The 26,724-nt window shown below is 44.6% G+C and overlaps 1 protein-coding gene across 1 annotated transcript in view; it reads right to left on the bottom strand.

The window, feature by feature from the left end:
* Nucleotides 1-26,435, bottom strand: part of LOC123766093 (patched domain-containing protein 3) — a gene marked incomplete at its 5' end in the record, with an annotated part of 81,690 nt that extends 55,255 nt beyond the window's left edge. The window contains 1 exon segment of the mRNA XM_045754936.2: nt 23,737-26,435. Coding sequence (XP_045610892.2) covers nt 23,737-26,435 — 2,699 coding nt within the window.
* Nucleotides 26,436-26,724: the final 289 nt, after the last annotated feature.

The following is a 26,724-nucleotide window of genomic DNA, read 5'->3' as shown; positions in this document are numbered from 1 at the left end:
TTTTATGAGAGTAGACAACATAGAGGATGCGGCAAACTTCCAATCAGATGTGAATCAGGTCTTTTTATGGGCTACAGAAAATGTTGTTTCAGCAAAATGTTGTTTCACAGGGACCGGAACCGGGAGGCAGACACCACGCACCCCCCACGGAAGCTAGACAACCGGCAGCAAACGCCAACCCAAGGCGCCACAGCCCCGAAAAATCCCGGGAACAACACGAGAACAACAAGCAGCAAGGCCCCTGAACGAACACCAAAATTCCATGCCCGAAAGACCGCAAGGACACGACGCCCAGCGGCAGCGAGAGCAGCGAAGCCACGAACACCACAGGCAGCTTAGCCGCCAGAACACGGCTGACAACCCGGGACACCATCACCCGCGAACCGGGAAGAACAGAACCGGATCAACGCAAAACGCGCTCTGGACCCAGACGCCGTGGCATGCAAACAACAGTGGAGGGCCGCCACTGAACACAAAACACGACACACCCCCGGCCCGACCAACGAAGCACCAACAAATCCTGGACCCCTCCAGAACGCAGCAGCCCCACCCAGCGCCAGAAGAGATGGAGACTGCTGCCACCGAACAACCAAAACGCTAAAACCGAAGGAGCAAGAAAACTCAGCGACCCAATCCCCAGAGGCAAATGCCAACAAGAAAAAGAGCCGACGAAAAACACACCGGAACCGAAAGGGCACTACCAACCGAGGAGAAGACAGAGCACGCTGACCAAAGACCAGGACGGTGCAAGCGGTGCATGAACAGGCCGGAGGTGAAACAATGCACGAGACAGCTTACTAACGGTGCAGAAGCAACACCAAGACCGAAAGCAAGCCGAAGCGGCTCCGCTGCGGCTCCCTCCGCACAAAAAGAGGCGACAGTATGTGGCAAGACGACGGCCCCTAACCCCCACCAGAAAACCAAGCCGAGAGTAAACCAAGCTAACAAGAGTAACCACCTAAGAAGGGACAGGAAAAGGAAGGACCGCCAAAATACCCCATACTGCTGCTAAGAGAAACATGCAGGTGGGACACCTACCACGAAGCCACCCGACCACCAACTGGAGGCGAGACTGCGAGGCAGAACATAAGCAGCCCCGACAAGGCCCCTCCGAGCCCAGGAAAAGGCGGAGCCGCGGGAAGAACTCGGGCGCGACCACCGAAACCCAGGCGGCACGAGGAGATGGAACGTCTGCCGAACAGAAAAAACTCCCCAAAGCAAGCAAGCCCACCAGGAGGTCAGAAACGACGGGTCCGACGCGAGACATCGCAAGATCCCAAAAACCAACCGGCAGGGCAAGCCAGGAAACCAAAGAAGGCGGAAGGGTAGCCGCCAGAACAGTACCCGAACCAAGGGGTACGAACAACTGCAATAGACCGAGACAAAGAAGCACACCACAGGACACAGGCTGAAAAACGCCCAAGAACACATGCAGAACACCCCTGCTGCAGAGGAGGCAGGAAGAAAGAGGAGAAGCACAAAAAAAAACAGGAAAATAACCAGGGGTGGACAATCGGGCAGGGACAGAAAAACCCCCACGCACATAAGAGGGCCAAAACAGGTACCCGAAGACCACGAAAAAACACAAGCAAACCCCCATACGCAAACCCCAGGCACAAAACAGCAGCAAAGTGCCACACCACATCCGGACACAGGAACAAGGACACGCCACCGCGAAACACGGTACCAATGCACACGTGCAGTAGCAGCAACAGGCACCACCACAATATGCAACATGTAAAGAGCAACTCCCTTCTGCAAAGGCAGAGAACGGAGCAGGCAGACCCCAGACAGGGCCAACAGAGACACGACAAAACCCAGCAGGCCCAGAAACCTGCACACCAGGCGACCGACGGCGGAGAAACCCCGCGTGATACCTGCTGGATAGGGTACTGGGAGCTCATTTACACCCCAAGCCCGGCCCGAGGCCAGGCTAGACCGGCCAGAGGGTGGCCCACCAGGCAGCCGCTTCGAGCGGCCCACAGGCCCACATACCCCCACAACCAGGAAGGGCCAGAACATCTATTCGAAAACAGGCTAGTGTGCCTGTTACGACCCTGGGTTCTCCAGTGGAAACCAGAGGTCAAAATTGAGCTATTAAACTTTCTGGTAGTACAGTTGAGTGCATCATGAGTGGCAATTGTTTGTATCTTCCCTGCCAGACGTAAGACTATTCTTGTTTCTCAAAGAGCATTTCAAGACTGAGCTGGGGGGTTGATTATTAAATAATAACATAGGCACCAACTTTGCTTACTAATACTTTCTAATCATTTGTAAAGTAACAATACGTTGCATAGGGGAAGATCTTTAATGTGCTTAGCTGCACGATCAATTAGGCTCCTTCCAGCACCACGACATGCGGGAGGCCTAGCTGGTCACGAAGAGCGTTCTTCTCTGGCTGGCGTTCGTGGGGACGAGACCTACTCTGTGGCTGCACCCCTACTCTCCTCCCTTCTCCTCTTACTTATTTCCCTAACCTTAAGTTCCTGTACCATTAAGTTAAGTACTGTATGGTGTTTTTAAGTGTGCCTACTCTGGTAGTAACGATTGGTGAGACCTGGGGGTAGTATTTGCCAGTATTTTGGGTACCCCTAAGTGTTGTGTTCTGTATTAGGGTCCCACGTGGTTTCATTACCCTAAGCTGCATCCAGCTTCAGTGCTTATCCAGTAGTACTTTACCCTAGCTTGTTCTCAGTGTAAACCTTGTATCCAGTCTATGTGGACCAAGGCTTCTAACGTAAGATAGTGTGGTAAAGTTATTATTATTATTGTTATTGGTGTGAGTGTATATGGGGGGCTGTTAAGGGGTTAATAAACAAGTGCATGAATTATAGGAGTATCCCTTCTTCCTGTGTGGGAGTGCATTGATCAACCCTTAGACAAACATATATGGTCTAGTAGCAAGTTATTATTACTGTGGATAGTTTATTTTGGGGGCCGGGCCTTTTAGCTCTCCCATATTCGATACTCTGTCTTCTAACTACTCTTACCCCTTAATAGTACCAGTTCCCCCATAGCAGCCACCACACATTTATTTATAACAAGTGGGGGCCTGTCCGGGAGGAACATTATAAGTGTAAAAAATTAGATTCTTGAGTGCCAAAACTAAAATTTTTTGTTTTCCGCAGAACGGTTGTGTGCTAGCCTAGGGTCCAGCTCTTCTAGCAAAGGACATTCTTGCACTGACTGGACACCCAGCTGGATCCCTTCACGATTAAGGTTAGTGTGGCCTTGTGCTAGGGGCCGTACAAATTTTTGTTTTTTTCCAATTTTTATTTTTTAATTTTTTCTTTGGCTGGGAGCTAAAATTATTAGTGATGTCATCTGAAATGCAGAGACTGGCAATGGAGCCTTCAGCAGTAGAGATAAAGAAACTTACCAAGTCTAATTTAGTATTGTTAGGAAAGGAATTTGGCCTAGAATTAAATGACGCGGATAAAAAGTGGACTTTGGTGAATGAAATATTACAACATTGTATTGATGAAGAACTATTGGCAAGTGATACACCATTATGCCAGCCTAGCCAAGCAGAAAGTGCAACTCATAGGGATAGAGAATTAGCTCTAGAGTTAGCAAAAATAAAATTAGAGGAGCAAAGACTCAAAACCGAGGAGGCTAGAATTAGAGCGAATGCCACTGGACCTCCACCTGCCGGGGATTCAAACCCCAGGCATTATGAGAAAAAGCATAATTTTCTGAGTCAGACCCTGAAAGGTTTTTCAACCATTTTCAGAGATTGGCCATGTCCATGAACTGGCCAAAGGAAGAGTGGGTGAAAATCCTACAGGAAAGACTTAGGGGTAAAGCACAAGATATTTTTATAAACATGCCTGACGACGAGTGTTTTGAATATGATAAAGTCAGGGAATGTATTTTGCGGGCATATGAAATTACTCCTGAAGCTCACCGCCAAGTTTATCGCAACCTTAGGCCTACTCACAACCAACCGCTCACTGAATTTGTTAATGATCAAATTAGATTGTTTGATAGATGGATTCACTCGGCGAAAGCCGAAACATACGAGGCTCTCAGGTACTTAGTTTTAATGGAGCATTTTATAGATATTATGCCAGAGAATGTTTCACATTACATTAGAGGAAGGGTAGAGGTAAATTCTAAAATAGGGGATTTGGCCAAGTTGGCAGAAAACTACCAATTGGCGGGCAAAAGGCCCAATAAAAATAATTATACCCCACAGAGTAGCAAAACTTATACCCACAGCCAGTCCAGACCAGCTCATTCTAACCCTTTAACTAATGCACCTTCTGTTTCAGACATAATTAACCCTGTTAAAGTGTCTATCCCCACGGCACCTAAGGGTGAACCGAAGGGTAATTCTGTTAGTAATGTCTCTTCTCCCCGACGTTTTTGTGGTCACTGTAATCGTCCAAACCACACTATTAGCCGTTGTTGGCAACTGTACCCGGAAAAAAGACCCAATGCTCTAGTTGTGACACAGGGCTTGAGGCCTTCGGAAGGGTTAGGGAGTAAGACCTCCAACCCACAGTGGTTGGACTTGCTTACCCCATTCTTATCGAAAGGGAGACTACTTTTGTCTGAGGGTTCTTCCTGGAAGGACGTGGTGATTTTCCGAGACACCGGTGCCATCCAGACTTTAATTTTAGAGAGTGCGTTGCAAGGTGCCAACACTCTCGACACTGGAGAGGTGGTACTGGTCGAGGGTGTCACTAGTGATACTCGAGCAGTACCCCTCCATAAGGTTACCCTGGAATCTGATTTCCACAAGGGTGTTTGTACAGTCGGAGTCACTTCATACCTACCTTTCCCTAATGTTGATGTAATAGTTGGTAATGATTTAGCAGGGGATAAGGTAGGGGACTCCAGACTGCCTATTATGTTGCCTACCCCTAAGGTTTGCCTGGATCCATCCGCCGCAGAGGATAATGTTGTGTACCCTGCGTGCGCAGTGACCAGGTCTAAGGGACTTAAATGTAAGGGCAGCCCTGTGCTTGCCAAGGTGGTAAATCCCGAGGACACAAGGAACTTTCCGAGTGGTGAAAACCAAGTGGACCTCGCGGACACATTCATGGCCCGACTCGATGACGTGGCCGAGGACATTGTGGAGAGCCTGCCACCGCCATCTACCGAGAGTAGTGGGGAGGTGGTGGAGAACACTGTTGAGCCTTGGCCAATAGCATCTGACCAAGGCCTAGATGCCTCCTTGAGTGAGTTACAGAAAGCTGACCCCACTCTTGCAGATTGTCATGAGACAGCTGTCTCTATGGAGGAAATTGTAGACGCAGCAACTGGGTACTACTACAATGATCGGATTTTGATGAGAAAATGGAGACCACAGAGTGCTCCCTTGTCAAATGAGTGGGAGGTAGTCCACCAGGTTCTGTTGCCGACCTGCTATAGAGAAAGAGTTTTGGCAGCTGCTCATGATGATCCTATGGGGGGACATCAAGGTATTAATATTACATATCACAAAATTTTAAAGTATTTTTTCTGGCCCAAGCTGAAAAGCGATGTGGCAAAATTTTGTAATGCGTGTATTGTTTGTCATCTGGTTGGGAAACCAAACCAGACTCCACCTAAAGGTCCTCTAAGGCCTATTGTCGTGCCAGAGGAACCATTTTCTCATGTGGTAATGTACTGTGTTGGACCATTACCTAGAACTAAGTCTGGTAATATTTACCTAATCACGATGATGTGTATCACTACTTGTTACCCAGAGGCTTTTGCTGTAAGGAACATCTGAGCAAAAACTGTTGTTGCTCGTATGTTGCAATTTTTTTCCACTTTTGGACTGCCTCGGGTCGTGCAAACTGACAATGGTACTAACTTTAAGTCTGATATTTTTGAGCAATTTTGTAAAGACCATGGAATAACTCATAAGGTTTCCAGCCCATACCATCCACAGAGTCAGGGGGTAATTGAACGTTTCCATCTAACTCTGAAGCAGATGTTGAAGACATCGTGCGAGAGTTCCCACACCTTCTGGGATGAGAATTTACCGTATGTTTTGTTTGCGGCTAGAGAGGGATTACAAAGTTCACTGGGTTGTTCTCCTTTTGAGTTAGACTTTGGCCATAAAGTTCGTGGACCCTTGCAAATGTTACAGGAGAATCTGTTAGGGAACGTAACGTTAACCGAAGGTTCGGCTTTCTTTGCGCAACACCACCAGAGACTCAAGGACTGCAAGGCGGCTGCACTAAAGTATCTGGGGAAGGCCCAAGAAAAGATGAAAGAACGTAACGATGCTAAATCTAAGTTGCGGGTATTTCAGCCTGGCGACCCTGTCCTGGTATTAAAGCCTCGACTAGGGAACACTATGTCCCACAAGTACGAAGGCCCCTACATTGTGACAGAAAAGACTGGGGACCTCACGTACAAAGTGAGGCACTCTGACAAACGTAACCAGGTAATGCTCATACATGTAAATCGGCTGAAGAAGTTCCAGGGCCCCAGGCCCATTGCACTAACCAATGTTTCCATTTCCAGTGAGAGAGGGGATGATTGTTCTGGGGACCCAGCTAATCTCATTTTCAATAATTCTAGTTCTGTGAATGCTGTGGAGGAGGGACTGTCCCATTTGCAGATGGCCCAATGTGAAGAGGTGCAGTCGTTGGTTGATGAATTCTCCAGTCTGTTCGGGGAGGTCCCGACCCAGACTGATGCCATTTGCCATGATGTCGAGTTGACGGACTACACTCCCATTCGCCTTCAACCCTATCGGATGAGTCCAGAAAAGAGGGCCATCGTACGGAAGGAGGTCGACTTCTTGCTCCAGCACGGCCTCATCCGGCCGAGCCAGGGCTCTTGGTGCTTGCCCTGCCTTTTGGTCCCCAAACCAGACGGCTCCTGGCGATTATGCACCGACTATCGGCAGCTCAACAAGGTGACCATTGTGGATGCCTATCCGCTGCCCCTCCTCGAGGACTGCATCGACGAGCTGGGAAACGCCAAGTACGTCTCGAAATTCGACCTCTCGAGGGGGTATTATCAAATCCCACTCACTGAACGTGCTAAACAACTAACTGCGTTCGTGACACCCGAGGGTGTTTTTGAGTATCAAGTGTTACCGTTCGGCTTGCGTAATGCCCCTGCCACGTTCCAGAGACTTAGGAACTCTCTGCTCGCTAAGATGCCAAATTGTCGGGCGTATTTAGATGATATCGTGCTCTTTGACAGTAATTGGGCTGACCACATAGCTAGGTTACGCCAGTTGTTCGCAATCTTGAAAAAGGCAAATCTTACCTTAAATGCTAAAAAGTGTCATTTTGGCCAAGGCACAGTGACGTACCTCGGTTAAGAAGTGGGCCAAGGAAAAGTGTTACCTCGGCAAGATAAAATCGGTGCCATTCTGCAGTATCCAGTACTAAAGTCTAAAAAGGACGTTCAAAGATTTATCGGTATGTGTGCGTACTATCGACGTTTTTGTCAGAACTTTTCCAGTGTTGCCACTCCTCTCACAGACTTGTTGCGGAAAGCCGTTAAATTTAAGTGGTCATCAGACTGTGCAGAGGCATTTAAAAATTTGAAATTGATCTTAGCTTCCGCCCCAGTGCTTGCTAGTCCAAGGTTCGACCGACCGTTTAAAATTCATGTTGACGCGTCTGACTCGGGTGCTGGTGCAGTGTTGTTGCAAACTGGGGATGATCAGGTGGAACACCCAGTATATTATTACTCTGTGAAATTCGACAAGGCGCAACACAATTATTCAGTGGTAGAAAAAGAGGCGTTGGCGCTAGTGTTAACATGTAAAAAGTTCGAAGTTCACCTCACAGGTAATATAGTGGAAGTGTACACGGACCATAACCCACTAGTCTTCCTGACTCAGATGAAGGGTAAGAATAAACGCATCCTCAGGTGGGCATTGTACCTACAGGACTTCAATCTTTCCATTACCCACCTACTGGGCCGACTCAACGTGATGGCCGATGCTCTGTCCAGATTGCCGGAATAACATTCATCTAGGCCACAGGAAGCCATTTACCAACTGTTATGCTTTAGTTATTTTTTTTTAGGTTCTCCTGTGACATTAAATATTCCGTGTCCAATTTATTTACTTCCCTGTTTTTTGTGTGTGTGTGTGTTTTTTTTTTTCTTTCAGAGAACTCCTTTGTATTTTTCTTGCAGAGAAATTGTTGTTTTTGATTGATTTTTTATTTTTTGTCATATATTTTTTTTTCTTTTTATTCTCTGTATACTCTTACAAAAGAAAATATGACAAAATATGAACAAAAGAAATTCTAGTAGTCACATTTTTTTTTTCTCTGAAGGGGGGAGGAGTGTTATGACCCTGGGTTCTCCAGTGGAAACCAGAGGTCAAAATTGAGCTATTAAACTTTCTGGTAGTACAGTTGAGTGCATCACGAGCGGCAATTGTTTGTATCTTCCCTGCCAGACGTAAGACTATTCTTGTTTCTCAAAGAGCATTTAAAGACTGAGCTGGGGGGTTGATTATTAAATAATAACATAGGCACCAACTGTGCTTACTAATACTTTCTAATCATTTGTAAAGTAACAATACGTTGCATAGGGGAAGATCTTTAATGTGCTTAGCTGCACGATCAATTAGGCTCCTTCCGGCACCACGACATGCGGGAGGCCTAGCTGGTCGCGAGGAGCGTTCTTCTCTGGCTGGCGTTCGTGGGGACGAGACCTACTCTGTGGCTGCACCCCTACTCTCCTCCCTTCTCCTCTTACTTATTTCCCTAACCTTAAGTTCCTGTACCATTAAGTTAAATACTGTATGGTGTTTTTAAGTGGTCCTACTCTGGTAGTAACGATTGGTGAGACCTGGGGGTAGTATTTGCCAGTGTTTTGGGTACCCCTAAGTGTTGTGTTTTGTATTAGGGTCCCACGTGGTTTCATTACCTTAAGCTGCATCCAGCTTCAGTGCTTATCCAGTAGTACTTTACCCTAGCTTGTTCTCAGTGTAAACCTTGTATCCTGTCTATGTGGACCAAGGCTTCTAACGTAAGATAGTGTGGTAAAGTTATTATTTTTATTGTTATTGGTGTGAGTGTATATGGGGGGCTGTTAAGGGGTTAATAAATAAGTACATGAATTATAGGAGTATCCCTTCTTCCTGTGTGGGAGTGCATTGATCATCCCTTAGACTAACATATATGGTCTAGTAGCAAGTTATTATTACTGTGGATTGTTTATTTTGGGGGCCGGGCCTTTTAGCTCTCCCATATTCGATACTCTGTCTTCTAACTACTCTTACCCCTTAATAGTACCAGTTCCCCATAGCAGCCACCACACATTTATTTATAACAGTGCCCTGGAAGTCCACGGACTTACCAGCAATAAGGTTTATGCTCGCAAGTAGGTCATGTAACAACCGCAGACCACTGATGGTTATACAGTGTTCCCCAATTGTGCCTATAACACCACTGCACTCCACTGGTACTATCCCGCAAGTTCTACCAGATAGGCGGGACCCAAGAGCCAGAGCTCAAACCCTGCAAGTACAGCCAGGAGCCTTACCAGGTGAGTACAGAACCAACCCCACAACCCCCACACCACACAACAGGAAAAAAGGTGGGTCCCCAGAATGACACTAGCATGGGTTGGACATGCACATGAGGGGGACAGGAAGGGTTGAAAAAGGGACAGTCACTGGTGTGCGAACGGTCTCAGTCATACAAAAATATACCTAAATAAAGACAGGTATATAAACACCGCATCCAGCGCCCGGTCAAAAGACGCCAGACCGCAGAAACTCACCTGGCGAACGGTGGCACGAATGTGACACGACTCAACCATGCCCAGAAGAACCTGGGAGCACCGCCAGGTGAAGACGCCAGAGCCGGACCCGGCCGGACCCGGCCGGACCCGCAGGAGAGCAGGTAGAGGCGAAGGAGGCGGCCCACACCCATGACACAGGGAAAACCGCGGCGTCCTCCCCACAACTGGGAACCAGGACACCCCCGGAGCGAAGGGGCACAAACCGCAGCCAGGGAGAAGAGCGAGAGGCGAAGCACTGTAGCAAAAAGGGCAGCAAAACACCAGCACTGAAACACCGCCCAGACCAAAACAAACTACGGCGCATGCGCATGACACACTGGCGGAACCGCACAACCCTCTCTGTGGGAAGGCACCAACCAGGACTACTGCACTAGAAAAGTAGCAAAAAGAGGAAGCAGGAACAATAAAACCGGCCAACGAAGCAAAGACAGAGCCCAAAAAGGAACCCAACCGGGCCACAAGCAGCCCAACAAAGCAACAAGTAGCCCAACCGGGCAACAAGTAGCCCAACCGGGCTACAAGTAGCCCAACCGGGCTACAAGTAGCCCTATCGGGCTACAAGTAGCCCAACCGGGCCACAAGTAGCCCAAAACGGCGACAAGGACGAGGAGTCGACAGACGTTCCAATAATGCGGGAAGTAGCGAAAAACCTTCCCGAACCCTCGAGAACACAGAAGACAACACTAGTCCCGAAGGCACACAAAGGCGCAGGTGCACCCGAGACCAGAAGTCACATAGAACCCCAAGAACGGGGAAACATGACGAAGACACCGTCCCCAAAAAGGGTGGGAGGAAACATCCACGCACAGGACGAAACCAACTGACTCAAAGGCCAAGGAACCGAGCCCGGGGAGGGGCCGACACCCAACAGCACGTATGGCGAGTGGGGAGGAAAGACCCAACAGCACGTACGGCGAGTGGGGAGGAAAGACCCCACTCCGCGTAACCACAAGCCCCGCCTAGAGGGGGATAAAAAAAACCCCACGGGGTCCAACGGGGCCAAGGCCCCCCAAGGCAGCCCCTCCCCAGCCCCGGGAACTTACATGACAGACCCATGGTCCCCGGTAGGCCTAGAATTCCATCCACATCGACTGATGCCAAAGTTAGGGATATCCATATCAGCCTGGATAGCTCCGGCAAACCGAAGGGTCTTCCCCCAAAAAAACAGCTTTTCATCATTATTTTATACTGGTCATTCATTCCCAACATTATTTGTTACACTATTTCATTCGTTTTTGTCTTGCTTCCGTCACATAAGTGTTTGTACCACAATATCATTTGTAAAAAAATTTAATAAACATGTCTGTACTTACCACCCAATGAAGTTTGTAGAGCATGAGTTGAGCATTAGGTTGAACTACTCCACCTGCTCCGGGAAAATGTTTCCTGAAGTTTCTCAACCCATGTTTTATACGTGGCATGGATGGGAGTAAGCATTACTGCTTATCCACCCAGTATGTCCTCTTGCGACGATACAAGCCAGAGCATGGTGCAGGACACAGTGCCAAACCACACGACTTGCACTTATACTTGGTGTCCTTCCTTTTACCAGACTTGTAGCAGACATGACACTTCGGACCTTTCTCGATGCAAACTAGTTAAGTTTCTGTTCAGACGTTCTGGTTTATTCACAATACAAGGTCTTCTCCTAGCAACAGCACCACTAGGAATTGTCTGAACCTCGTCTTCTGAGTCAGATAATGATTTTTCATTTCGAAGTGAAGAGGGGAAGAGTGGCCGTCTCACACCTGATGGTCCGGGGGCTGCAACGTTGTTGCCAGTAGATCGGCTCTAATCGTCACGTATATCACCAGCATGTATGATGTTGTCATTTTGGAGAGGGCAATTCTTACACTCAAAGGTCAACAGTGACGAAATGATTACTTTGTGGAACTGGAGCAATAAGAGTTTCTTTGTATCAGATGTGTAGTACAGGGGTACCTCAGTTTAAGAGTTTAATCTGTTCCTGGAGACAGCTCGTAACCCGAAAACTCATAAACCAAAGCTAATTTACCCATAAGAAATAATGGGAAATGAATTAATCCGTTCCTGACTACTCAAAAACTTCACTTCAAACTAAATTTTATACCTAATTTATCCAAATCTACACTACAAAAGTATGTTCAAGTTATTACTTACCCTTGCTGATGGAGTAAAGAAAGATGGTGGTAAGATGCTCGCCTGGCATTCCGCGAGCGCTATGTCATGGGTTCGTATCCTGGCCGGGGAGGATTTACTGGGCGCAATTCCTTAACTGTAGCCTCTGTTTAACGCAACAGTAAAATGTGTACTTGGATGAAAAAAACGATTCTTCGCGGCAGGGGAACGTATTCCAGGGGCCTTGCCCGAAACGCTACGTGTACTAGTGGCTGTACAAGAATGTAACAACTCTTGTATATATCTCAAAAAAAAAAAAAAATACTTATCAGGTTTATTTGGATTATAAACCTTGAAAGATAGATGGTCCCTCCATGACATTGTGCTTTCATCCAAAAACAGATTTTTCTGAGGCATGTATAATGTTTTGCATTTATGTGTTAGATATTCCATTATTGTTTTAACTTTTATTAGTCTGTCTTGATTGTCTTTGGGAATGGCATTATTGTTATGAGTATGAAAAATACTTTGCAATTGTTACATATCATTTTGCCATCATAAGTGTACTGAACGAAGGTACATGCCACAATTTAGCCGTTTGCCAGTACATAGTCATTTTTGCCATCTTCATAATGCCCATCAACATTGTCAGTCCCAAATATCTGGCAAGGTCTTAACACTCACTTCATCCCACTCATTGTTTGTGTTGTTAGAAGAATTGGACATGTTTTGTGATGCATACAAGATGGTTTCATATACTATATATTTCAGCCAATCTCGCGTAGTAAATAACCGTAAAAATCTCCGCGGAGTGCTTGGTACTGGTATAGTCAAGCCTGGTGTTCTAGTAAAACTGTCTACAAATGGTGCAGCATTGTCAGTAGACCAGGCTTCACCAGAACTGGTGCGTGGGTACGTGGGATATGTGTGGTATGAGTTCTAATAGCAGGGCCTGCACAAGTGGCTGTATAATCATCACCACCACCACTCCCCTCACTTTCATTTTCATCATCACCTGCTGTTTCAGTTTCAATTACCTCACTATCTATATTGCTGTTACTTCCGGCACTTTCAAGATCAAGATCAGAAAATTCATCAACTAAATTTTGGAATTTTGTAGGCGAGAGTTTCACTTTTCTGTATTTTTGGCGAACACTACTTAGCTTTTCCCTCACACGTGTTTCTTTCCCTGCTTTCGTCCTTGACTGGCTCTGTTCTTGATCACTATCTATCTTGGAGAAAATGTAGTGTTTATAAAGGCAAACAACAAATATAGTTGAAAAAAAAAACAGAACGGGCACACGTTTTTGCGCAAGGGGAGGCCGCAGCGGTCACAAGCTTGAACACAATAACAATAGGCTTACAGTGTGGGTGGCGGTGCTATGATGTCACATGGGCCATCACAGAAAATGGAAAGACGTTGGCACACTTTTTAAAACAAGTCCCATAACGATCGGAAAAAAATGGATTTTTAATTAATATATTAATTTAGGATGCAGTGTGTGTCCTCGCCCAGACTGAGTACAGTGTGCCCTCACTTGAACGAACTATATGGGGTGAAGATCATTCGTTCCAGTGCGGAATTCGTTCCATCCATCCTGCCTCAACAACCCTCTTAAAAAAAAAAATAATAATACATATGTCAGGACACATTTGCATTAGGAAAAATTGTACCTGACTCACGAAGAGAGTCCTTGCTAGCGCTGGATGCTGGTCCTGTAGGCCTACTGTGAAACCATATAAAAACTTTTGAATCTTAGTTGGTTTCTTCGTTGTGTGCTGCTTCATTATAATATCTTTCATGCCCTTTAGGTGTCGATAATAATCTGCCAGCTCTTCATCATCAGTCACCTCTGACTTCATCCCCCACCACTGACATCATCCCCCACTACCAGACTTCTCTTGGCACCACCCCCCCCCCCCCACCACTGACACCATCCTCCACCAACAGACTTCTCTTGACACCATCCCCCACCACCAGACGTCTCTGACACCATCCCCCACCACTGACACCACCAGACTTCTCTGACCCCCCCCCCCAACCACTGACACCATCCCCTACCACCAGACTTCTCTGACACCACCCCCCACCACTGACACCATCCCCTACCACCAGACTTCTCTGACACCACCATTTATTATGAATTCTTCATTTTGGCTACAAAATATAATAAAGCAATGTTACAAGCAACTGAAATTGTAAAATATTCTCAAGTTTAGAACAGGCTGTATTGAGGCATCAGCAGGGAGTCACGTGGAGCAGAAGTCAGCTGGTCACTCAGGCCAGATTTGGAGGCGTCTCTCACCACGCCGCCCGACACTCCCATACAGGCTAGCTGACCTCCTAACCCCTCTAATACATCCCCTCACTACTCACACACTCATATATTATGAATTCTTCATTTTGACTATGGAATACAATAGAACGGTGTTACAAACAACTGAAATGGTAACATTTTCTCAGCTAACTTATTGACAAAAGCAGAGTGAGTGAAACATCGAGGTGGTGGCAGCCGGCACCAGCCATGTGGTTGCCAATTACTGTAGCTGAGATCTCACCACCACTGACACCACCTGCCTCCTTTAACAACAGCTTCCACCACTGATGTTACAACCCTGGGTTCCTCAGTTGGAAACCAGAGGTCAAATTGAGCTAAATAAACTACTTTATATTATTTGATGCGCTTGTCGACGTGTGTCTGTTTGTATCTTCCCTGCCAGACGTAAGACGATTCTTGTTTCTCACAGCATTTAAAGACTGAGCTTGTGGTTGATTATTAATTAATAAAATAGGCATCAACTATGTTTACAAATGATTAGAAAGTATTAGTAAAGTAGATCTGAGTAAACTTGGATATAGGGCTGCTGTACGATTAGCTGAGTAGTCGGCCGACAGCAAGTGAGCTGAAAAAAGCTGAGCATCGACGCTGGCTTCCTTCTCTGGCTGGCGTTCGTGGTGTCAACATCTCTGCTGAGTTGCTCTGCACCCCTCTACCCTTCATCCTACTTCTTTCCCTTACCTTAAGTTCCTGTAACCACTAAGATAAGTACTTTGTATATAATAATGCCTCCTCTGGAATTGCAAGACTTGTGTAGACCTTGGGTAGTATTTGCCAGTGTTTTGGGCACCCCTAAGTGTTGTGTTGTATTAGGGTACCCCACGTGGGCTCACTACCCTAAGCTGCCTTAAGCTTCAAGTTCTTCACTAGTAGACTTTACCCTAGCTTGTGCTAATTGTAAAACCTTGTATCCTGCTTACGTAGACCAAGGCTTTTAATGTAAGATAGTGTGGTAAAGTAATTGTTGTTATTGTTATTTAATGTATATGGGGGTTGTTAAGGGGTTAATAAATAAGTTAGTTAGTTTAAAGGAGTATCCATTCTTCCTGTGTAGGAGATCAATGATCTACCTCTAGGCTGACCTTTTTGGAAGCCACTATAGTTCATACTGTTTTCTATTTTTATTGGGGGCCAGGCCTTTAAGATCTCCATTACTTGGGATACCTCTTGATTTTAACTGCTGACCCTACTCCATAATACTAGACCCCACATAGCAGACAATTAATTCATAACAACTGACACCACTTGCCTCCCTTGACAACAGCTTCCACCACTGACACCACCTGCCTCCCCTGACAACACCTTCCACCACTGATACCACCTGCCTCCCCTGACAACAGCTTCCACCACTGACACCACTTGCCTCCCCTGACAACAGCTTCCACCACTGACACCACTTGCCTCCCTTGACAACAGCTTCCACCACTGACACCACTTGCCTCCCCTGACAACACCTTCCACCACTGATACCACCTGCCTCCCCTGACAACAGCTTCCACCACTGACACCACTTGCCTCCCCTGACAACAGCTTCCACCACTGACACCACCTGCCTCCCCTGACAACAGCTTCCACCACTGACACCACTTGCCTCCCCTGACAACAGCTTCCACCACTGACACCACTTGCCTCCCTTGACAACAGCTTCCATCACTGCCACCACCTGCCTCCCTTGACATCACCACCACTGACACCACTTGCCTCCCCTGACAACAGCTTCCACCACTGACACCACTTGCCTCCCTTGACAACAGCTTCCACCACTGACACCACTTGCCTCCCCTGACAACAGCTTCCACCACTGACACCACTTGCCTCCCTTGACAACAGCTTCCATCACTGCCACCACCTGCCTCCCTTGACATCACCACCACTGACACCACTTGCCTCCCCTGACAACAGCTTCCACCACTGACATCACTTGCCTCCCTTGACAACAGCTTCCATCACTGATACCACCTGTCTTCCCTGACAACAGCTTCCACCACTGACACCACTTGCCTCCCCTGACAACAACTTCCACCACTGACATCACTTGCCTTCCCTGACAACAGATTCCAGAACTGACACAACCAGTCTTTTCTGACAACACTAACTCCACCTGCCTCCAATGAGAATAACCTCATCATCTGCCCCCTGACACTAAACCCCAACTACTGACACCACTTGCCCCCTGACACCAACCCTCACCAATGACACCACCTGCCTCCCCTGACACCATTTTATCATCCTTCAATCATTTCTCCTTGGAAACAATGGGTAAGCAAAATAAAACACTGTATAACTGTTTACACTTTGGTGAATCATAGTTGATGACAGCCACCCCTGACACTCAGTCTCGGTAACCGCTTGAACAAACAATCCTCACTTAATCGAACATCTGTGTGTTCCACTGAAAATCTAGTTTCGAATTCAATTTGTTCGGATCATCTGGGAATTCCATAGAGCGGGGTTCGTTAGAGTGAGGATGCACTGTACATTCACATACAGCACATTATGAGTTATCGGCCAGGCACTCTTCTAACGTCGCTGGTGTCCTCCGTTTCTTCCCTCGAGGGTCCGAGTCGGTGACGCGAGCAGCATCCACATTTTAAAAGATTTGTTAAAAATGTAAATTTTATCAATCTGGGAGTAGTTTTAAAATAAGTGTCTTTAGAGTGCGCACAATTTAATACCCAAATGAAAGATGTAACACAAAAATTGATGTCAGAAGACTGGAAAGATTATAAATATGTTTTTGGTCCAAATTTTTTAATATTTCTTAAAATTCTATTTATTGTCCTATTATTATGGGACTAGTTTTATAATGCGTGCCATTAGATTACAAACAATTTGATACCAAAATGAAAGATGTAACATGAAAAGTGATGTGAGAACCCTGGAAAGATATAAATAATTTTGTGATGATGTGCATCCAAAATTTAAAATGTTTGTTAAAATTCAATTTATTGCTCTATTATTATGGGACTACTGTAACCCCGCGATTATCCGGGATTCGAACATCCGAAAAACGCCCTTATACGGCCAAAATCGTGAACGGATAAAGTTATCACAATATCCGGCCAAAATAGCCACAGGGACCGGATTAAAGCATGTTTTCTGCAGAAATTACACTATCCGGTATATAAAAACATGAGGCGGGCCATACGGTATTAATCCCGTCTGCCCGAGACTCGAGGCGCATGGTGTAGGTGGGGGTGGGGTGGGTGGGTGGTGTCGGGAGAGAGGGGAGCGTTGGGAGGGACCACCTGGGGGGATTAGGGGGGGGATGGGGAGTGGCCTATACACTACAGTACAGTAATTACTATCAATTTTAGAACAATTCATCATAGCCAAAATCAAAAGAAATACTAGTAATTATGTAATAAAAAATTCCATACAAGTTTCCTAAAAACAATTTGCACAGGCTGAAGTTTCCTTCAAAAATATATATTTTTTTCCTCCTGGCGGCCTACGTAACGTGCCTCCTTCCTGCCCCGAGTGGACCCGTCCAGGCCCGGTCAAGCCATGTGCTCTCTACCCTCGTGTTACACCACAGTGCCGCGCCATTAGTGAAATATTTTTTTAAATAACTTTTTTATTTTCATAGTAACTTTGAACATTTTTGGCCAAGACTATGTCTGGTAGCAGCATGAATCGTTCTGGAGGTGGAAAGAGGAAGAAGGTTGTCCTAACACTTAAGGACAAGCTACGTGTTATACAACTTTGTGAACATGGCCGGTCGACCTCAAGTGTTGCCATAGAATATAATATAGGCACTAGTACTGTTTCTGATATAAGGAAACAAAAAGAGAAACTTATGCAATTCATTTCAACGTGTGAAAGTGAAGGTGCAAGCACTAGCAGAGGTTTTGTTAGAAAAACTATGAAAACTTCGACGCATGTGCAGTTGGATGAGGCTGTGTACAAGTGGTTTGCTCAGCACCGCACAGTTGGCGTGACAATTCGCGGCCCAGAAATACAAAATGCTGCAAGCAGGTTTGCTGCAAGCCTTGGAATAAAGAATTTCGAAGCGAGTGAAGGGTGGGTTGCAAGGTTCAAGGGTAGGCACAATATTGTGAAGAGGAAAATTGTCGGTGAAAAACTGAGTGCAGATGAAAGCAGTGTAGAACCATTTAAACGTAAATTACGAGAATATATTGTGGCAAATAATATTTATTCGTATCAAATTTATAATGCAGATGAAACTGGGTTGTATTGGAGGAGTTTACCAGAAAAAACTCTAGCAATGAGGAGTGAGGGTTGTGTGCCAGGACGTAAGGTTTGCAAGGACAGGCTCTCAGCCATGATGTGTGCGAATGCCGACGGCACAGACAGAATCTCGTGTGCAATTGTTGGCAAATCTAAGAAACCAAGAGCCTTGCAACATTGCATGGACAGACTGCCAGTGAAATATTATGACTCAAAAAATGCATGGTTTACACAGGAGATCTTTCTTTCCTGGTTTCATGACGTGTTCTGCAGGGAAGTTCGTGCCTATCAAATTAAGAAACTCAAAATAAGGCCAAGCGAAGTTCGGGCTTTACTGTTGCTTGATAATGCGCCTGCCCACCCCAGAATTGACACGTTAACCTCACATGATGGCAAGATAATGTGTATGGCACTTCCTCCTAACACAACCTCTCTCATTCAGCCTATGGATCAGGGAGTTATCTGTGCTACGAAGAGGTTGTACACCAAAAAAATGCTAAACGAAGTTTTGGTGGTTTTGCCTTTTCCGGAAGATATTGAACTCGGTGTGGATAACAGGGCTAAAAAAAACCTTCAGAATTTGAAGAACTATACAATCAAGGAAGCCATCTATAACTGGGCCAAGGTATGGAGTGAAGTAAAGGAATCGACTTTGAAAAATTCCTGGAAAAAACTCCTCACGTCTACGGTCAGAAATGATGAAGAAATGGATTTTGAAGGATTTACAGATGAAATCCATGGAATGTTTAGAAATGCCGGCGAAAACTTAGAAAGACAGGATGTGGTTGATTGGCTTGAACAAGATGCCAATGATCCAGGATATGGTGTGATGAGTGAAGACGAGATTCTACAGTCTGTTACTGGTGAGGTGGACGAAGAGGATGAAGAAGGCAGTGAAGAACCAACACCAATGACCACGAAATACAGTACACTCATGACGTATGTTGACGGATTAATAAATTTTTCATCAAATTGTGCTCATCCAGAGGTTGGAAACATGTATCCGTACCTTAGGCGAACAAAAGAGCTGATCATACAACTGGCCAGTGAACACAGAAGGCAAGCAACACTTGATTCATATATGGTACGAAAATCAAACCAAGCGCCTTCAACAAGTGAGGCGGCACGCGCAACCCAAGCGCCTTCAACAAGTGAGGCTGCACGCGCAACCCAAGAGCCTTCAACAAGTGAGGCGGCACACGCAACCCAAGTGCCTTCAACCAGTGAGGCATCCTCAGCAGACAGTGAGAACTAACTTTGCCTAATGAACTGTACAGTATTTTTAAGTGTTAATTTTAGTGTTGTGTTACTATAAGTTACGTAAATTGTCAAGAATTTTTAACTTCAAGATGAGTCATCAATCAAGAAGACGAACAACAAAAAGGTAAGTTGAGGTTTCTAGTTGAATATTTAATAATTATATGTTGCATGTCTGGCCACAGGAACCAAATAAAAGCTGGTTTGGCTGGATGAAAATACGGCCATACCGTATTAATCCCGTCTGTGGCTCTAGACGCATGGTGGAGGAGGGGGGTGGGGTGGGTGGGTGGTGTTGGGAGGGTGGGAGGGGTGCGTCAGGAGGGACCACCTGGGTACAGGAATTACCATTAATTTTAGAACAATTAATCATAGCCAAAAACAAATGAAATAACTACTAGTAATTATGTAATAACAAATAAATAAGTTTCCTAAAAGCATTGTGCACAGGCTGAAGTTTCCTTAAAAAATATTGTGAATTTTTTTCCTCCTGGCGGCCTACGTAACGCGCTATCCCAAGTGGACCCGTCCAACACAGGTCAACCCATGTGCGTCCGTCCCTCGTGTTATACACAGTGCTGCGCCATTAGTGAAATATTTTTTTAAATAACTTTTTTATTTTCATATTAACTTTGAACATTTTTGGCCAAGAATATGTCTGGTAGCAGCATCAATCGTTCTGGAAGTGTTAAGAGGAAGAAGATTGTCCTAGCAATTAAAGACAAGTTATGTGTTGTTCAAACAGTGAGGCGTCACAGGCAGCCAAGCGCCTTCAACAAGTGAGGCGCCACAGGCAAGCCAAGCCCCTTCAACAAGTGAGGCATTACAGGCAAGCCAAGCGCTTTCAACAAGTGACGCGCCACAGGCAAGCCAAGCGCTTTCAACAAGTGAGGCGCAAGCAAGCGCCTTTAACAAGTGAGGCGTCACAGGCAAGCCAAGCGCCTTCAACAAGTGAGGGCATGCAAGCGCTTCAACAAGTGAGGTGCAAGCAAGCGCTTTCAACAAGTGAGGCCTCACAGGCAACCCAAATGCCCTCAACCAGTGAGGCTTCAGCAGCTGGCAGTCAAAACTAACTTAGCTTAATGAACTGTACAGTAATTTTAAGTGTTAATTTTAGTGTTGTGTTAGTATAGGTTACGTAAATTGTTAAGAATTTTTAACTTCAAGATGTGTGGCATCGATCAAGAAGACGAACACCAACAAGGTAAGTTGAGGTTTCTAGTTGAATATTTAATAATTGTATGTGGCAAGGCAATTCAAATTATGTTGTTTGTAGTATAAAAATAGTTGGAAATGGTCACTTTTGGACTCGTAGGTGAAAAAGTACCATTATCCGAAAAACGTGCTAATCCGGCTGGGGGTCCTTCCCATATAGTCCGGATGATCGAGTGGAGACAGTAGTTTTAAAATACTCCCCCTTTATATTGTGAACAATTTGATATCAAAACGAGCGACGTAACACGAAATTTGATGTTATCAAACTGAATGAGTATACACATTAGGTTGCAGGTGTGCCACTTGGTGCTCGTTCACGGGTAACTTTAGGCTTTGCTAAGGGGAGTCACACCGGGCTTTTGGACAATATATGCATATACATCTGCAGGGAATTTAATTGCGAACACAATGATACCAAAACGAACGACGTAGTATGAGAATTAAGGTGAGAAAACTGAAACGAGCATACACATTTTACTGATTTTGTGAGCTCACGGGTAACTTTTGCTGAATTTAGGCTTTGCTATGGGGAGTCACGCCGGGCTTTTGGACATTATATGCATATACACCTGTAGGGAATTCTATTGCAAACACAATGGTACCAAAACGAACGATGTAGCACGAGAATTAAGGTGAGAAAACTGAAACTAGTATACACATTTCGGTGTCGTCGCACTCTCGCCCACACCGCCGGGGGCGTGACGTCAAAGTTTCCGGCGCGCATGCCCGGGGCATGAAAGTGTTAATGTACTCTAACTTACTCTACCCTAAGCTATCTGAATTGCAACTAACTCCCAAACATACTTCAACTCACAAACTCAGTCTCTTGACTAAACCACACATTTCTCAAAGAACAGCAACACTTCACTACCACTTACAACACAACTCCTCATCTTTGCCGTCCTGAGTCCATTTCCACTCATATGTTTATTTTCATCTTTATCCTCACACAAATAGAAGACATCAGTAACTTTCAACCTCTGCCAAATTATGAACATTATTTAACATTACCACTCGTGTAGTCATCGGAAGAAAAACCTTCACTGCATGTATAATGAAGAAGAAGAAGACATCGGTGGAAGCTGGATATGCAATTGAGTCAAAAAGACATAAGGAAGGTCTTATTCCTGTATGGGTGGTAGGCAAGTGGAATGCTTTAACCACTTAACTGCACCAGCCGAGTATTCTCGGTTGGCAGGAAACTGCGCCAATCGAGAAAACTCTATTTTTATTTTTCCGTACCCATTCTAAATGTGTGAGAGGTTGGTTGTGTACGAAATGGACTCTTAGGACCTCCAATGAGAGGCAGCCATCTTGGAAAAAATTCCCAGAATGCCCTAGGGCTGCTGGCTGGGTTAGTACTGAATGAGCAACCATGGGGGGCGTACGCGCCTCTGGCTCCCAAACACCTGTCCGACGCGGTGTTGAAAGATAACGCTCTGTTGGTGAAATTCAAACCTTATTGTTTGAAGAACATAAGGGTCATAATATTGGTGAAGCTAGGTGCAATAAGGACCTAACACAAAGGTCGGATGCAAGTGATACAGCACCTATGAGGACGATACAGCGAGCGTATCCAGTTGTAGCTCTGAGCGTCACCCTTGCAATCCTATGCTATCTCCAATTTATTTAGATGATACACAGATGAATTGTTTCTGCGTTCAGTGATGATGCATCTGATACAAGTAGCATAGATGAACAGTGTTAGCGGCTTCCATGGTGATGTTTTCCATAGATATTTTCAAGAAACCTAAATCTCTTCCTGACTGATGGACACTCTTTGAGGCTAGCTGAATCTCTTTCTGACTGATGGACACTCTTTGAGGCAAGCTGAATCTCTTCCTGTGTGGGACCATACAAAGCGATCTTTTCAAGACTGCCTTACAAATTAATCTTTTCCTATAATCTTTTCAATACTACCTTATGCTTTACAAGCTTGGCTACTTACAACCTACAAGTACTAAAGCCAAGGGGGTATGTGAGTGCATTATTTGCAAGCACACAGAATGAAGAAACAGGAAGCGAAAATTTATCTGTACCTGGTGCAACAAGAGCCAAGTCGCGCTGTGCACCATGAACTACTTCGTTGATTATTACTCACTTCCGAAGTACTGAGTGTGTAATACAGTGTGTTACTGTGTAAATAGTGTGTGAAATTGTACATATTGTAATTTTAGTGAATTTTTAACAAGTAATAATGAGACAATAAACATTTATTGTTGATACATTACTGACACATGTATCACAGTTCCATGGAACATTATGAACGTTCCACTGTATACATATTGTAAAGGACACAAATATGCATCATATACAATAAAAAACTAATAGAACCACATTGGAAATACATAGAATAAATAATTGAAATAATATTTGTGACAACACCCAGTGCTTGAATGGCCCGCGCGACCATATCTGGCCGATTCATGCACGGGCGACCAGGCCCCGATGACATCACAGCACACCTTGTCCATGTCCCCACAGCCAAAGTAAGTGGAATTTGGTATTTATTTTTACATAGACATGTTCAGGGAAGGGAATTTATCCTTTTACGAAGAAAAAAGAATTTTTTGGGACACTTTATTTCATGCGCACAGGGGGAATTTCACAATAAACTCGGTGCAGCACGGTGGTTAAAGGAACATGTTATTGAAGTCAATTACATCTGCTACTTTATAAAGAATTATGATGGAAACGAACAAATTGAACACTATGATGGAAACATTAATGTTGAGCGGAGAAATTGGTTCAGCAGGCATGAATGACAAGGAGGCGGGGCATAAAGAACTAGATCTCACTACCCTGTAATCACTGAGAGAAGAGTACTGATAGGTAAGCACTGCATATTTATAATGAAATATTAAGCTGTATAAACAAGTTATATCATACAATAAAGTATTCTTATTTAACGTACCTTAAAAAAAGTGATGAAGACATGTGAGTCTGAGTTAGCTAGGAAGATGAAAGCTAGGAAGGTGCTGAAGCCTCCGTTGAGAACAGCCGGACCAATGGTGGCAACTGTAAGTCTTGCACGTTCATCCCTCGTGCCTCTCTTCGTCATGAAGGTATGTCCTATGTGAGCAGCATAGTCAACACACAGACCAATGGCTAAGACAATATCAATGCATGAAACAGTGTCAATAGTGAGGCCCCACCAGTGCATCAGCCCACCCATGTCCACCAGTGTCATCATCACGCACACCAACACCATCACACTTGTGCTCAAGTTGGCAATTAAAATAAGTGTCACAATAAATACAACCATCATAGCAAGCCCCATATTTTGATAGAGCTCATTTTCAATAATCTTGTCAGTTTCCCACCCACTGTATGCTATTGAAAAGGGCTGCACATAACCATTAAATTTCATGCTTTGAATAATATATTTGAGGTTGTCCATTGCTTGGATTTTCTCCCTGGACCCTGAAAGGTACCGATGCCTGTATTCTACACTGGATGCTAAGATTGGTGGCGCTGCTGTTGTGCAGTTCAAAGTGCCATCAAAACGAAAATTTCTAACACGAAACTTTGATCCACTAGGAGAGTGGAGAAACATGCCAAGTTTATCAAGAAACTCCATTTCAGTCTCATCTGGATCAGGCACTGAATATCCTTGCTGTTCCCAATAACTTTTATATTTCAAATACCAGCTATCAACTTCACTAATGTATTCACTCTCCTTCATCTGAATCATTAATTCATCAATTTTGGGTAGCTCATCAAAATAATTCATCTTACCAAAATAAATATATCCCATTTCCCCAGATGATGGATAATAATACTGTTGCTTCATAAAAAATTGGAAGAGGTATGAGCTCTGAGGGAGGAACCATATAGGATTAAACTCTTGTCGAAGATTTGAGAGCCCCCATCCAGACACTGCCAAGAGACCTACTGTGATAAACAGAACAAGTATCTTCACAGGCAGTTTAAAAAGGAACTTGGCATAAATATCACTAAAGAAAGTCTGACATAGATCTTTTTGACTACACTGATTAGGAGTCCAATTCTTAAGCTTCCAGCACCATATATATCCATGACGCTTGTCTTCCAATCTTCTCTGGTCTAATGAGAACCACGCGACAAAGAATGTTGCCTGGAAGAAGTAAACAGCAGCAATGCCCACAGCAGCATACAGGCAGAAGGATCTCAGTGCAGGGAGAACTGTCCCACTGCCTATGGCAAAGGCAGCAAAGTCAGTCACTGAGGTAACTGTTATTGAAACACCTGCATTCTTCACAGCAAACCCAATTCGTTCTGTTAGCTTGTGCTTTTTCTCCCGTTGATTAAGATTGTTCCATGCTTGCATTATTACGAACATATCGTCGATTCCAAGCCCAAGGAGAAGAAATGGTAAGACATTGTTTACTGGTCCAAATGGCACATTAAACATGGAACATATTCCATATGATACAAAAATTGACATTCCAACACAGACGAGTCCCATTAGTGATAACAAGGGTCGTTGCTCTACCATATTAAACTTTCCAAGCATGATCTGAATATATATGAACACTACAAGGAAACCAACACCCAAATATTGTATGTCTCCTACTATTGTGTCTTCACTAATCATCCCAAAGCTTGAAGATGCCATGAGATAAACAGATATGTTATCTGGCCTCTCACTTTTATTTAACACAGCTTTAATAAGTTGTTTTTCCCAGTTAAAGCTTACAGTGTCTACCTCCATGCCTGTTCCTCCATCATCCACAAAATCCCCATCATCTACTGCTGTGAGGTTGATGTGAGTAATCCATACTTGCCGTGAAGCTCCAGCTTTAACTAATCGCCCTTCACTGTCCTTCTCAACTTTTCCCAAAAACTGACTGAAGTTTGTTGGGAACCCAAACACAGCACTTGTTTCTGCAGTGTTTATGTCTTCAATAATCTGATCAGGTGTAAGATTACTGATTACCCCTTCATCATACCCCCAGACCTCAAGGATGCTATGTTCCATGCACTTCTGTTCCATTGCCTTCAATAAACTACAATATGTCTCTGTATCGAGAACAGTACTCCAGTCATACCAAGCGTCCTCTTTGTCCTCTCGCTTTACTCTTGACGAGGCATCATGTGTATTTTGTTCTGAAATTATATCTCGGTTCAAGCTCCTCTTTTTACGACCAAAGAAAGAGTTAACTATCGATGGCATTTTGGCACACACCATGTCCCATGTTGCATCTGCTGTTGAAGCACTAGCAACAGCTTCATGAACTCTTAACATCTCCATCAGTACACTTTTGTCCAATACATTTTCTGCTTCATAAATAGAAACATGAATTCGGAATTCAGAAGGGAAATTTTTCTTTTGCCATTCCATCACATTAATAAAATCAGAATCCTGTGGAATCCAAAGTTTGAATGGACGCTCTTCCACAGTGAAGTTAAGTAGGCCTGCAGAAAAGCCAGCTGTCATAATTACACAAAAAATTATGAAAACAGCTGGGCGGAGAGCAATGGCAGCCCCATAAGTGTAGAAGGCGTGCTCTAGACCATTAATAATGTACAAACTGATTCTACTCAATACATTTTGGGATTTGACTTCATTTTCAACACAATTCATTTTATCAGAGTCTGTTCTGATGCCCATCATGGTCTGACATTCATTTCGTGCCATCTCTGAAACCACAAAAATACATAAAATTATTAATTCTTCTCACTTATTCTATACAATTACTGTTACAATGCAATAAAAATCCACAAACTTATATGAAGAACTCCATATGCTCTGGCTATTATCAAAGTAGTGGACTTATCAATTGAAACACGTAGCCATTCAATTTAATGCAAAAATTAAATAAATGAGGCATTAAGATAATTAAAAAACCAGCATTGAATGTAATGAAATGCCCTTTTCTGGGCGAGGCCATGGAGGCTCCCTAAAGCTATCCAAACTTAT

The sequence above is a fragment of the Procambarus clarkii genome, chromosome 9, assembly GCF_040958095.1.
Source record: "Procambarus clarkii isolate CNS0578487 chromosome 9, FALCON_Pclarkii_2.0, whole genome shotgun sequence".
In the NCBI taxonomy this organism is placed as follows: domain Eukaryota; kingdom Metazoa; phylum Arthropoda; class Malacostraca; order Decapoda; family Cambaridae; genus Procambarus; species Procambarus clarkii.
The sequence above is the reverse complement of the archived record's forward strand: the minus strand, read 5'-3'. Positions and strand labels throughout refer to the sequence as shown.